This window comes from Myotis yumanensis, unplaced genomic scaffold (genome assembly GCF_028538775.1).
Source record: "Myotis yumanensis isolate MYYU_CA2020_CCGP unplaced genomic scaffold, mMyoYum1.0.hap1 SCAF_2, whole genome shotgun sequence".
Classification (NCBI taxonomy): Eukaryota; Metazoa; Chordata; class Mammalia; order Chiroptera; family Vespertilionidae; genus Myotis; species Myotis yumanensis.
Window position 1 is genome coordinate 216,504,442 of NW_027223753.1, and position 14,529 is coordinate 216,518,970.

At 59.7% G+C, this 14,529-nt stretch overlaps 2 protein-coding genes across 2 annotated transcripts; both read left to right on the forward strand.

The window, feature by feature from the left end:
- The first annotated feature begins 8,128 nt into the window (after nucleotides 1–8,128).
- Nucleotides 8,129–8,392, forward strand: KRTAP7-1 (keratin associated protein 7-1). Its single transcript, XM_070403699.1, has one exon. The coding sequence runs from the start codon at nucleotides 8,129–8,131 to the stop codon at nucleotides 8,390–8,392; it is 264 nt and encodes an 87-aa protein (XP_070259800.1).
- Nucleotides 8,393–13,980: 5,588 nt separating this feature from the next.
- Nucleotides 13,981–14,175, forward strand: KRTAP8-1 (keratin associated protein 8-1). The gene has a single exon (XM_070403700.1). The coding sequence runs from the start codon at nucleotides 13,981–13,983 to the stop codon at nucleotides 14,173–14,175; it is 195 nt and encodes a 64-aa protein (XP_070259801.1).
- The last annotated feature ends 354 nt before the right edge of the window (nucleotides 14,176–14,529 follow it).

Below are 14,529 nucleotides of genomic sequence, written 5' to 3' on the forward strand. Positions count from 1 at the left end.
GCGGTTTCCCTGCCTGTGCTCCGCGCCTGGGCCACCCGGGCACCTGGGGCTGCGGCTGCACGAGACGGAACGGCGGAGCGGCTTCCCAGGAGTGTTTAAAATCAGCATTTTCTCTTCTCTTCTCATCTCGCTGCTCTGCAGCGTCTGTGCATGTGGGTTAGTCCTGGGTGGAGGGAGGACGCTCGTGCAGCGGGCACGGTGGGCACCGCGCGTTTATCTGCGTCCTTTCACATCGTGCGCCTGCCGCTGGCTTGCAGGGAAGCGGGTGTTTTTAAAGCTCAAAAGAGCTACTTTGCACAGGAGACGCTGAGGACCCGTGAGAAGAGCATTATGGGCGCTTTAGTTCCATGATTATCAGCAAGAAACAACTCCCCTCCCCCCTCAGGAGTAACCAGGTGAATAGAGGCGGGAGCTGCCGGGTGGGTAGAAGGTCAGCTGGGCTCTGTGTGTCGTCCACCCAGCGTTCACTCTGCACTGGGAGTCTCTGGTATGGACTCGGCACGCACCCTAAACCCGTGGCCCCCTTGAGGGTCTGGAGGGCCAGTCATGGTAAGCTCAGCCCCTACCGCCACGGTCAGGGTCCGGACGCCGATGGACGGGGTGACTGGTGTAGAAGTGTGGCTTTCTGTGCCGGCTGTCTCCTGTGTTCTTAGTTTCCAAGGTGCACACAATCACAACATTCTAAATGGTGATTGGATCAAGGTTTGTCCAGTTCCAAGAGTCATTCCTAGCCTGCCCCTCCCTCACTCAGCCAACAGCGGTTTCCTACGCTCCCCTTCAGGGCGCCGCCGTGTGTCCTCAAGGTGTTTTATCAGAGCTCACAAAGAGCAACAGTGTAGGGACTGACATAATGTGTGTGTGCGCGTGTGTGTGTGTGCGCGTGTGTGTGTGTGCGTGCGTGTGTATTAACCAATTCTAATCCTAGGCCTGTTTTGTTAGATTCCGTAGGCTAGATCCTACCTGTGGAGAGATGAGGCGCTGTGTGGGTCTCTGGGGAAAGGGTACCAGATGGCCTGGGAAGTGATGTGAATGGACAAACAGGAAGAAGCGTGACACAGCTCAGTAGACACAAATGCAACTAATCTAATCTAATAAAAGAGAAACATGCAAATTGACCGTAACCTCACTATGCCCCAAGCCACACCCACCAGCCAATCAGAGCGATTATATGCAAATTAACCCAACCAAGAGGGCGGCCAGCAGCCACTGAGCTGGAGCAAGCAGGAGGCTTGGTTGCCCTGGCGATGGAGGAAGCCAAGCTTCCTGCCTACCCTAGCCCACTGTGGCCTCCGCTAAAGTCAACAATGTTTCAATTATAGAAGATAAATAAATCCCAGATACCTGCTTCCAGCCAGTCTCCACTGGGAGCTTGGGTGGCTGGGGGCCGTGGCCAGCCTGCAAACAGCCGTCAGCCCCTCACCCAGGCTGGCCAGGCACCCCAGGGGACTCCCACCCTGAAGGGGGTGTGGCCAGTCTGAAAATAGCCCTCAGCCACTCACCCAGGCTGGCCAGGCACCCCAGTGGGACCCCCACCCTGATCTGGGACACCCTTCAGGGCAAACCAGTCGGCCCCCACCCATGCACCAGGCCTCTATCCTATATAATAAAAGGGTAATATGCAAATTGACCCTAATAGCACAACAACTGGGAATGACTGGTAACTATGACACACACTGACCACCAGGGGGCAGACACTCAATGCAGGAGCTGCCCTCTGGTGGTCAGTGCGCTCCCACAGGGGGAGCTCTGCTCAGCCACAAGCCAGGCTGATGGCTGCCAGTACAGCAGTGGTGGTGGGAGCCTCTCCTGCCTCCTCAGCAGCGCTAAGGATGTCCGACTGCAGCTTAGGCCTGGTTCCCGCTGGCAAGTGGACATCCCACGAGGGCTCCTGGGCTGCCAGAGGGATGTCTGACTGCCAGGTTATGCCGGATCTCCTGGGGAGCAGGCCTAAACCAGCAGGTGGTCATCCCCTGAGGGGTCGCAGACTGCGAGAGGGCACAGGCCGGGCTGAGGGACCCCCCTGAGTGCACAAATTTTTGTGCACTGGGCCTCTAGTCTACAATAATAAAAGCGTAATGTGCTAATGAGACCGGACGACCTTCCGGACGAAGCTGGGTCCCGGGTGCCAGAGGGAAGCCGGTGCCGGCAGCTGGGGAAGGAAGGCCTGCTCTTGCACGAATTTTGTGCACCGGGCCTCTCGTGTCTAAATGAAAGCCCAAGGGGACAGGCTTTAGGGAAACTGGGCAGAACGTGGGCCACCCTGCACGTCGGTTCAGAACAGGCTGGTTCTCCTCCGTGTCCCCCTGTGCGCCCTGACCCCCCGGACCTGGCTCTGCTCGCAGCCCTGCCGTCCTGAGAGCTGACAGATGCCCCGATCATAACCTCTGATCCAAACCAGTATTCGCCCCGTGCTGTCCTTCCCTCAGGACCACACCGCACGCGCTCCTGATCAGGTATTAGAACTACCCGGTGTAGCGGGCAGGATGGTGGGTTTGCTGTGAAAGGTCACATTTCGGCAGCTGCTCGTGAGCGATTCCCCTGAGCAGGTGAAACTGTTCCCACCCGTGAAAGTGCTATAAACTCATAAGTTTGTGCGTGGACTTTATTGCCCATGAAGGGCTTCTGTAACCTTTGAAATGAAACATTCCTGACGCACGTCTGAGGCTGGCAGCCGTCTTTCCACGTCTGTACCAACCACGCGCTCGCACACACGGCTGAGCATCCCCACAGAAGGGCACCGGGGGTGCTCGGGCTCTCACCCCGAGCTCCGTGCCCATTTCCTGCCCTTCTCCTGCCGCATCCCCTCCTTCAGGTGGCGGTGGGATCGGGGGAAACATGAGCTCTGAGGAAGGGCAGAGGAAGCCCGTGGATCTCCCGATTCAGAGAGTTACAGGACCTGTCACCCCTCCTGGTGTTGGTGGACCGGTCACTCTTCCTGGTGTTGGTGGACCTGTCACTCCTGGTGTTGGTGGACCGGTCACTCCTCCTGGTGTTGGTGGTCCGGTCACTCCTCCTGGTGTTGGTGGACCTGTCACTCCTCCTGGTGTTGGTGGACCGGTCACTCCTCCTGGTGTTGGTGGACCGGTCACTCCTTCCTGGTGTTAGTGGACCGGTCACTCCTTCCTGGTGTTGGTGGACCGGTCACTCTTCCTGGTGTTGGTGGACCGGTCACTCCTCCTGGTGTTGGTGGACCGGTCACTCCTCCTGGTGTTGGTGGACCGGTCACTCTTCCTGGTGTTGGTGGACCGGTCACTCCTCCTGGTGTTGGTGGACTGGTCACTCCTCCTGGTGTTGGTGGACCGGTCACTCCTCCTGGTGTTGGTGGACCGGTCACTCCTCCTGGTGTTGGTGGACCTGTCACTCCTTCCTGGTGTTGGTGGACCGGTCACTCCTCCTGGTGTTGGTGGACCGGTCACTCCTCCTGGTGTTGGTGGACCTGTCACTCCTTCCTGGTGTTGGTGGACCGGTCACTCCTCCTGGTGTTGGTGGACCGGTCACTCCTCCTGGTGTTGGTGGACCGGTCACTCCTCCTGGTGTTGGTGGACCTGTCACTCCTTCCTGGTGTTGGTGGACCTGTCATCCGATGGGTGTTAGTGGACCGGTCACTCCTCCTGGTGTTGGTGGACCGGTCACTCCTCCTGGTGTTGGTGGACCTGTCACTCCTCCTGGTGTTGGTGGACTGGTCACTCCTCCTGGTGTTGGTGGACCTGTCACTACTTCCTGGTGTTGGTGGACCTGTCACTCCTCCTGGTGTTGGTGGACCGGTCACTCTTCCTGGTGTTGGTGGACCTGTCACTCCTCCTGGTGTTGGTGGACCGGTCACTCCTCCTGGTGTTGGTGGACCGGTCACTCCTCCTGGTGTTGGCGGACCGGTCACTCCTCCTGGTGTTGGTGGACCGGTCACTCCTCCTGGTGTTGGTGGACCGGTCACTCTTCCTGGTGTTGGCGGACCTGTCACTCCTCCTGGTGTTGGTGGACCGGTCACTCCTCCCTGGTGTTAACACCTCATCTCGGAGGATGAGGCCCAGAAATCAGGATTTAACAAGATCCCCAGGTGATTCTAATGTGCACCGAGGTTGAGAACCACTGTGTTAGGCCGTTTTACGTTAATGTAGGCCCCTCTCAGTTTCCCATCATCACACACACCCCCCTCACTCAGCTCAGCAAAGCAGCAATCACACAGGGCATCGGCTTTTATTCTTTCTTTCTTTTTAGAGAGAGAAGAAGGGAGAGGGAGAGAGAGAGAAACATCGATCGGTTGCCTCCGTGTGCAGAGCGGCCCGGGATCCAACCCACAACCTAGGCAAGCGCCCGGCCCAGGAACTGGACCCGGACCTTTCGGTCACGGGACGATGCTCCAGCCCCTGAGCCCCACCGGCCGGGACAGGGCACCGGCTTTAGAGTTCAGCCGAGGGGCTGCCTTCCAAGGTGTGTCACCCTCGTCCGTGGGAGTGTTGGCGAGCCCTCAGCCAGGTGGGGTCTAAGCCCCAAATCCGAAAAGCTCTTCTCACCTCCTTCCTTTCCCGCCTTGATCCTGCCACGCCCTCTACTCACCTCGAAGCGGCAGCTCCCTCCCTCCTCCTCCAGGGAGCCTTCCCAGACTAGCATTCCCTCGAGCTTCCCAGTCCTGTTGTTTTCCTGTGAAAGCCCCTCATTAGTGTGGCTGACGATGCTGCCGCCAGGAGGACGAGAACCAATATACACGGTTTCCACGGCATCATGGCTCCTCATTACAGCTCGTATGCGTGTGCATGCGTGTGTGTGTGCGTGTGTGCGTGTGTGTGCGTGTGGCTGCGCCGGTCCATACTCTTTATAAGTACAACGTGCAGCGCCCGAATAGCACTTCCAAGGCCATTAGGAAAGGCCGCGCCAGAATTCAGTTCCAGGAAAAATGTCTGATGGATCCGGAGGCAGCATAGCACAGGGGCTTCCTCTGGAAACGGCACTGGGTCAGCGTCATGGACTCTGCCCGGGCCTCCCGCTCCGGCACCGCCTGGAAGCGGCAGGGAAAGGAACCCACGCCGGGTGGCGAGCACTGGGTGCCGCACGCAGGGAGGTGCTGTGGGACCGTCCACGCCAGACTCAACACCGTTAACCCGCGTCACCCAGCAATAAATCAGTGAAAAGTGATCATGTTCTTTAAAAAATATTTTTATTGATTTCATAGAGGCAGGGAGAGGGAGAGAGAGAGAAACATCCATGGTGAGAGAGAATCATGGGTCGGCGGCCTCCTGCACGCCCCCCACTGGGGATGGAGCCCGCAACCCGGGCCTGAGCCCTGACCGGGAATCCAACCGTGACCTTCTGGTTCCTAGGTCGGGGCTCAGCCCCTGGGCCATGCGCTGGGCCCTTTAACCGAAGCCCTTTAACCGCGGCAACACCAAGGCAGCGAGACAGCGGCCGGGAGGGCGGCTCTGCGGCTGCGGGAGGGTGTGGAGTTGGACTCTGCTGGCTCGTCAGCACGTGGCCCTGGGCAGTGGCTCTGCTCTTCGGGGCCAGTTTCCTCACTAACAGGTCGTGGCGCCCACATCGTGTTCACTGCGCGGTTAAACGAAGGTTCGTCAGGTGCTTGGGAAGGTGCACATCGCCTTCCTGTCACCTGTGTTAGTGACACGTGTCACAGCACCTGCGGGCGTTCAGAGCAGACCCGGCCCAGGGCACGCCCTGCGTGAATGCGTGTTATTCGTCGTATTTAAAGGAAAAGCAGGGATTGCGTAACAGTCGGATCCCAGGCCCACAGTTTTCTCTGGGAAAGGATAAAAGGAGATGGGAAAATACGGGCAACCAACCCACCACCACCAGCAGCAGCCACACACTGTACACACACTGACTCGCTCTAAAGGCCGTGTTTGTTAGAATACTTTTCAGTTTCAAATGGAGCCACCAGCTGTTAACGCGTGTGTGCGTTTATGGGGACGCCCTGTATATACGTATGTTTGTATTTTTAAATTCGTACATTTTTTCTTATTTGGGGCGAACAAACCCGCAGGCCCGTGTAGGGGCTTTGCCTCTGGGGAGACGCCGGGCCACGCTGCTGTCAGTCCCTGCTCCTTCGGGAATGTTCTGGAAACACCACAGAGCGACGGCAGCTTGTCCCTGTCCCGAGGCCGCAGAGACGCCCCTGGGACTCCGCGGAGCGCGCCTGCCGACGGTCGATGTGAGGAGATGTGAGCTCGGCCGTTCCTCAGCCCAGACAAGTCCCTTGGACTCCCATAAAGGACGGCCCCGATATCGGGGTGAATTATTCCGGAGAATCACCCGAGACCCAGTGAAAAATGCCAAATCCCAGGATGTGATGGGGCCGTCGGAGGGGACGGAATGGGGGAGGGGGGTCTGACTTTCAAACAAGGTCGTGATTCGTTTTCAGTTTCTCGAAGGAGGCGCTTCCTGCCTGCGTTTGAGAATCAGTCCTGAGTGCAGACTAGCCCATCACCACCGCCCCCTGCTGGCAGCCGATCCAAAGTACAGGTTCAAGCGCCTCTGCAGTGGCCTGGACGTGAAGTCTTCCCGGTGACCGTCCGAGCGGCCATCACACGAGGCCAGGGGCCCTGCCCGCTGCTAGCACAGGCCTCTTCCTGAGTTTCCGGGTCGGCCTGTTAGGCCCGTAGGCTTTGGACCCTCGAGGACACAGACTCTTGTCCTTTTAATTCCTTCCGTTTGAGAACAGACCTCTGTTGATTTTCTCCAGCTGTGGACTCACCACAGCAGCCGTTGGTGGAGGAAGAGAAACCACCTCCACGTACATAAGCCGACCGGTTGGAGGGTCCTCCCGGGAGCTGAGGGGGGGGGCCTTCGGCAGGAGGCACACCCTCGGGAATAATTCTTTGCCTGTTGGGCGCTGTGGCCGCCCCAAGGGGACGGCAAGCAGAAGGCGATGGTGTCCGGAATGTTCCTTCTCCCCCCCAGAGGCCCAGGTGCTTCTGCACCTGCGGTTGCACTCTGGGCATTTGAGCCGGAAGCTCTTAGCTTTGCTGAGCTCCACTCTGTCCACCTCGCCTCCGGGTGAGACGTGGCCACACGGGCCGTGGACACAGGGCGGGTGCCGCCTTCTGATCGGAGCTGGGATGTCGCAGTGAGTCAGGGTCCAGGCCTGTGCTCCTGGGAGCGCGAGCAGCAGCCGGGCTCCCCCCACCCAGCCCTGGGCAGCCCCGCAGCAGGCGGGCCTGGCGGGGCTCATGGCGACTGACAGCCTGATCGCACGTTCCCCACGAAAACACACGCTGCCAACGAGGGTGCCCACAGACACGCAGGTGAGGCCTCGAGGCCGCGCGCGCCCCTGCCGGCGGCTGTCCCTGCGGCCTCTGCGAACGAGCTGAGGGTTCGTGCGGGATGGGATGCTCTGAACCAGGGGTCCCCAAACTACGGCCCGCGGGCCACATGCAAATACAAATATTGTATTTGTTCCCGTTTTGTTTTTTTACTTCAAAATAAGATATGTGCAGCGTGCATAGGAATTTGTTCATAGTTTTTTTTAAAACTATAGTCCGGCCCTCCAACGGTCTGAGGGACAGTGAACTGGCCCTGTTTAAAAAGTTTGAGGACCCCTGCTCTAAACATTAGCAGATGCTGCAGAGGGGACAGCGACGCGACCAAAGGACGGTTCAGAGGGACCGCCAGTCCCGCCAGGACAGCCCTGCAGCCTCACAGCCTCTGCCCCTCCGCCCTGGTCGGAGCGGAGAGTCCTCCCCCAGAAGCTCCGTGCACACGCGGGCGGCCCGGGGGGCTTTGCGTGACTCGCGGGCAGAGTGTCGAGAAGCTGCGGAGGCTCAGGCCGGTGCCAAGCGCGCCGGGTCCGGCTCTGTCGGGGGCAGGCTGGCCGTCGGCCGGGCGAGCCCGAGGGGACCCGCGGGCAGCCTCGTGGCCAGCGCGCTGCCGGGCCGGACGCCCCGCTGATGACACGGCACATTCCTCTGCGGACGAAGCCAGCAGGAATGTGGGCGCCGAGTCGCGGCTGCTTGATGTGTGTTTTACGAGCAAACCGGGAGCTGTTTGTGCAGATCGGTGGCTGCTGTCCAGCCGGCTGCCCCGCCCCGGGCCCGGGGTATAAAAGGCCCCGCGCCGCCACCAGCCTCATCCCACCGGCACCACTCTCCACCGTCCACGTCCACCCGCACCTGCTCTCGCCACCATGACGCGCTTCTTCTGCTGCGGCAGCTACTTCCCCGGCTACCCCTGCTACGGCACCAACTGGCACGGGACCTACCGCGCCACCCCCCTGAACTGCGTGGTGCCCCTGGGCTCGCCCCTCAACTACGGGCACGGCTGCACCGGCTACGGCTCCCTGGGCTACAGCTTCGGCGGCAGCAACTTCGGGAACCTGGGCTGCGGCTACGGCGGCAGCTGCTGGCGGCCCTGGGGCTCCGGCTCCGGCTTCGGCTACAGCACCTACTGAGGCCCAGGGCCGGGGGCACCCCGGACGCCCTGGGACACCCCGGGATACTGAGCCCCCCGCAGAGCAACGCCTGTCCCCGTCTCCGGACGTGCTGACTGCGCCGAGGTCTGACCTCCGAGGAGGCTGAGCCGCAGCCACAGGCGCTGGACGGGTCCCTGCAGCCGAGGCCGCCGGGCGCCCTCCCGGCCGGGAGCGGGGCAGCGAAGCGCGGGGTTGGCTCTTGGGCGGCTTCCCCGGCGTCCCTGCTGGCACCCGGGCGGGTAGGAGGGTTGCGCTGTCGTCTCTAATAAACCTCACTCTTTCCGCATGACCCCCGTGTCCTGGTGGTTCCTCTCCTGCTCTCCCCCATTAGCCCGTCACCAGTTCCCGCCTGTCGGGGCGCCTCGACCCCAGTCTTCTTCTGACTTCAGGCAGTGCGTGGGGACGGGGACGCCTCACATTTTGTCTCTTTATTTTTAAGATTTCGATTTTTAAAAGTGTCATTAAAATGTCCTAAATATGCCTGGCCGGTGTGGCATCGACCTATGAACCAGTTTGATTCCGGGTCAGGGCACAGGCCTGTGTTGCAGGCTCCATGCCCAGGAGGGGGCGTGCAGGAGGCAGCCGATCCATGGTTCTCTCTCATCATGGATGCCTCTCCCTCTCCCTTCCTCTCTGAAATCAATGCAAATGTATTTTAAAAAGAACTCGTAGATCAAACCCAAAGATGCTGACAGTGTCCGTGTGCTTCTGGGCTGGTGATAAGTAGGAACATCTCCCAGCTGCCGGGCGCCAGGAGATGGCCCCGCCTTCATCAGTGGCCGTCCCTGTCGGTCCTCCCCCGCCCCTGCTCAGAGCTCAGCCCGAGGGGTTTGAACCTCTGGCTGATGGAAGAGTTCCCAGTGGAACTTGGTCACGAGTCTGGTTCTTAGGGGTCCCTAAGGCCTGGCCACAGAGAGAAGCAGCAGCTAAAACACACAGCGTTTCCCCCTTTGATAGAAGGGGTGTTCCCGTCGTCTTCCCCTCGGGGACACGTGCGCTGTGTTGACAGGACCCTCTTATTCTTGGAACGACAGTGGCATCGAAAGCCCCTGCGATGTTACGGAGTCGGCACGTAGGAGCACCTCTGTCTCGCTGGCTGGGACTCTCTGCTTTGTCGAAGCCAAATACCCCGTTAGAGTGAAGGCCCGTTCGTTCCTGGGTGAGCTGCTCACCGCACCTGCCTGTTCATGGCGGATGCTCAGGGGCTGCTCACTGGCCCGCTCGCTGCTTCCCGGGCCCTGAACACCGCGTCGCCCAGGGCAGTGGTCGGCAAACTCATGAGTCAGCAGAGCCCAATGTCAACAGTGCAACGACTGAAATTTCTTTTGAGAGCCACATTCTTTAAACTTAACCTATATAGGTAGGTCCATTGTTATGAACTTAATTAGGGTCCTCCTAAGCTGGCCTTTGCTAAACACGTCCTCAATCTGATGGAGGTACGTTCGCTGAGGTCGACCCCTTCCAACTCTCCCATCCTCACTCGTCTTGTGTACTTGTTTTGTGCATCTCCTTTCGTTCATCCTCTCTGTATGTCCAAACCATCTCCACAGACCTTTCTCCATCCTCGACACTACATCTTCTTTCACTCCACAACGTTCCCTAAAATTAACTTAATAAACTTCACTTAAAGTTTTAAGTCAACTTCGCACCGTATGTGCGCACCTGCACGTGATATTTTGTGGAAGAGCCACACTCAAGGTGCCAAAGAGCCGCATGTGGCTCACGAGCCGCGGTTTGCCGACCACTGGCCCAGGCAGCCCATGCACCTGTGTGTGGGGTGTGGCTGGGCTCTGGCCGCCAGGTCAGGCCGTGGGGCCGGTGATCACCTGGATGGAGACTCGCAGAGGAGCCGGCTGCTGCCCGAGGGGCTCCCTCCCCAGACACGCCACAGCACAGTGCTCAGCACTGTCATTAGGTTTGGGGACAGAGAGAGAAATAGTCCTTCCCTCAAAGTTGCCCGGCCGGCGTGGCTCAGTGGCTGAGTGTCAACCTCTGAACCAGGAGGTCAGGGTTCGATTCCCGGTCAGGGCACAGGCCCGGGTTGGGGGCTCAATGCCCAGTGGGGGGCGCGCAGGAGGCAGCCGGTCTATGGGTCTCTCTCATCACTGATGTTTCTATCTCTCTCCCTCTCCCTTCCTCTCTGACATCAATTAAAAAAAACCTCGGCAACACAGGTCCTAATGTTTAAACCCAATTACTCTTCTGTGGAGTTTATGGTCAGCATGGACTCTGATGACACGACGCTTCCCGTGGGCTGAGCATGCCGTCGAGTCTCATTTGGCAGCAATAGGAGACATCACTTTCAAGGTCATCAGAAGGACACGCCCTCAGGCCTTCCAAAGGGCAACCACAGGGCGAGGGAGACTCGCGGCTGCGTCTGTCCCGCACGGAGGAAGCCAAGGCCGGGCCTTCTCGTCCTCCCTCCTCCCAGGGCGCGGACAGGCGGTGCTGGGCTTTAATTCACACACATGCTCAGCGTGTGGCTCTCCCCTGTCACTCACGGCAGACCTGCTGCCACGAGCTCCCCATTGCCAGCACCAAGAACAGAGGCGAGACGTACAGTCGCCTCCGCCTCCACCGGGGCTCAGAGCTGCAGCAGGAACGTGCTTTCCATGTTGCTCATGAAACACGTGGGAGGCCCCCTGACAGGGCCGCGAGCCCGAGGTGCGCACGGGGTGGCTGTGGTGTCCTGTTATCTCTTCAGGAAACCACGTGGGTCCTCATCAAAGCGCCAACGCCAGTAGTTAGGGGCTTGCTCTGGTCGTCACCCAAGAAGCCTCCCCAACGTGGCTGAGCCCCCAAAGCGCCGAGAAGGCGAGTGATTGGAACTGAGTCTCAGAGCCCCGAGATGGGTCCTCGGGTCTGGCCTGCGACACCCCTGGGGCGAGGCCTGGCAATCACCGTTGGCGGCAGGTCATCTTGGCTTTAGATCAGCATTTTTACTGATGTCAGAGAGGAAGGGAGAGGGAGAGAAAAAGAGAAACACCCATGATGAGAGGGAATCGTGGATGGGCTGCCTCCTGCACGCCCCCCACTGGGGATCGAGCCGGCAACTCGGGCCTGTGCCCTTGACCAGAATCAAACCATGACCTCCTGGTTCAGAGGTCGACGCTAACCACTGAGCAACGCCGGCCAGGAGAAGACAGCATATTTTAATTTTTATTCACCGTTGCTGCTCAGACGCCGAGCTGGTGTTTTGCCTGGGGGCAAAGCCGGCATCTTAGATTGGGAAATGCGTTTAAACCGAGCCTCGTTAACAAACGCTGGCATCTGTCCAAACCTTCTCGCCGTTGCCTGGTGAACGCTGCCTCCCGCTCAGCTGTTCTCCCCCAGCCTACCCGCCCCTCCTGACCAGGCAGAGTAGCTCGAAGACGTAGGAATGCAATGTCGCTCCCTCGTGCCTTCCAGGGCAGGGCCTGCTGAGGGTTTGTTGCAGTTTAGGGGTGATGCGGACTGGGGTTCCCTGGCTTGGCTGAGCTGTGGCCACAGGAGTGCTGGGATCCTAGGTGCTGAGTCACCTGTGCCCTCAGCTGTGGGGGAGGAGGGGGCCGCCCGCCGCGCGCAGACACACCTCTGCTGCCACCGGCCCATTAGCGGTGAGGACGCCGCGAAGCTGTGCATTGTTCCAAGCGTCTCCCCGTGACCTTGGACTCACCCCGCGGTCGCCAGGTGCGCCCTGAAATTTATGTCTCGGCCGCTGTAGCTGGAGGAAAGTGACCCCCGAGACCTGAGGCAGGTTTGGGGGGTAGTGGCTCACACAGCCGCCCCGTGCCTTCTGGGCGGGGCTCCTCAGACTCCGCCTTGCGTTTCCACGCGCGTCCCTTCTGTAAGGCGCTGGCCGCGGGTCCCGGGGATAATGACCAGGCTCGCCCGACCCCAATTAGCATTCACGGGTCGTGTCGCTCCGTGACTTCACATTTGAGACTACATGTCTGTTTAGAGAGGAACGACTTCTGTTCCCTGAGTGCGTGGTCCTTTGGAGAGTAAATAATTACTTCACAGGACCCTCAAATTGACAGGCCATCTGGTTTTATTAGCCTAATATGTATATACTAGAGGCCCAGTGTACGAAATTCGTGCACAGGGGGTGGGGCCCTCAGCCCAGCCTGCACCCTCTCCACTCCGGGACCTCTTGGGGGATGTCCAACTGCCGATCCCAGGGATGGGGACTAAACCGGCAGTCAGACACCCCTCTCACAATCCTGGACCGCTGGCTCCTATTCGCTCACTTGCCTACCTGCCTGGTTGCCCCTCACTGACCCCCCCCCCCCGCCAGCCTGATGGCCCCTCACTGCCCCCCTGCCAGCCTGGTTGCCCTCAACTGCCCTCCCCCCCACTGGCCTAGTTGCCCCTCATGGCCCCTCCTACCAGCCTAATCGCTCCCAACTGCACCCCCCGCTGGCCTGGTTGCCTCTTACTGCCCCCCCCCCCCCCCCCCGCTGGCCTGGTGTCCCCCAATTACCTCCCCTGCCGGCCTGGTCATAGGCAGTCCTCTTGTGAGGGTGTGAGGGTTAATTTGCATATTACCTCTTTATTATATAAGATATATATATATATTTTAGGGTAAAATTTCACATGTGTTTTTATGTTATTATTTTCAATATTTACTTCAAAAAGTTTATCAGACCAACAAATCATAGTTGTTTGATAATTCACGTCTAGGATCAGTTTGCAAATTGCATTTAAAACATTCTTAATTTCTTTACAATGACAAGCTTGTTCGTCTGGGCAGCGGGTGGACGGGTGATGTCAGAGGTAATCAGAGAGGTCTGTAATGAGGTTAAACGTTTAACCAGTTTCCCCAACGGGGTGACTGTAAGCAGAGGAAACAAAAATAAAATAAAAGGCGTCTTTCTGATGAGCCCATGGCCTTGGCCCTGCCCGCTGCCCCCAGAGAATTCTTAATTCTTGTTTATTAAATGTTTCGGGGTGACGCCGGCCAACAGGATCAGACAGGGGTCAGGGGTGGGTTTCTGTGTTATGAGGTCTGGATGCGGCACCGCGTGCCCACCACCCAGTCAAATCCCGCGTCCCCGTCTGTGAGAACCCCTCGCCCGGCAGGGAATGCTTCCACCCAGTGACCCCGAGACCCGGTTCTGAGCCGGACGCCCTGTGGGTGTCTGACTTCATTGACAAGTTTATTCAGCACCTGCTCGTAGAATTCCTCTGTGTGTCGCTGTGGACTTTCTGGAGCAGGAGGCTGGGAGCAGGTAAGGACCTCACGGGGTCAGCGCTGCCCACAGGGCGCCTCGGTGCCCACGCGTGTCCGTACCTCATCTCCACGGCCAGGACCCCGTGGGCCCTGCCAGGCCTGCTCCAGGGAAGGGGCCTGGGAGACACGCGCCAGGAGGGCTCCCCGCAGCTGGAAAGACATCTGAGCAGGAGCAAAGCAGTTAACGAGCTTCCTGGACGCAAATTGGTGTCAAGCGTGAAAATGAGCGGCTGGCGCTCCGGCCCCGCCCGCCCGCCGGGGGATATAAGGGAGGCGGCTGGGCAGCCGGCACACAGCACAGCCTCCTCTCCCAGCTCCACCGACAGACAGCCAGACGGCCAGCCAGACGGTCAGCATGAACTGCGGCAACTTCGGCAACTTCTCGGGCGCCGTCTTCCCCGGCTGCTACTGGGGCAGCTACGGGTACCCCCTGGGCTACAGCGTGGGCTGCGGCTTCGGCAGCACCTACTCGCCCGTGGGCTACGGCTGCGGCTACGGTTACCGCGGCTGCCTCAGCTACCAGCGGTACTGGCCCTACGGCCTGTACTGAGGCCCGACTCGGCCACCGGCTCCCGCCCCCTCGCTCACCCGCCGACCGGGACCCCGGCGGAGATGAACGCCAGGGGCTGCCGGCAGCTCCCTGCCCGGGGGGGCCTGTCCGGACCTTTCCAGAAGCCTGACCCCCACACCTGTCTTCCCTCCGGGTGTTCCCCCAGCCCCACCCCGCCTGCCATCTCGGGGTGCGGGGGGCCCCGTCACAGCCTCAATAAACTTGTCTGACTCCGCAGAGCACCCTCCCTGAGTGAATTTCGTCTCTGGGGGTGCACGCCTTCTGTCGGTGGGGTGGGGAGGCGGGCGATGCGCTGGTAGAAGCAGCCAGAGCCCTGGCCAGTGTGGCCCAGTG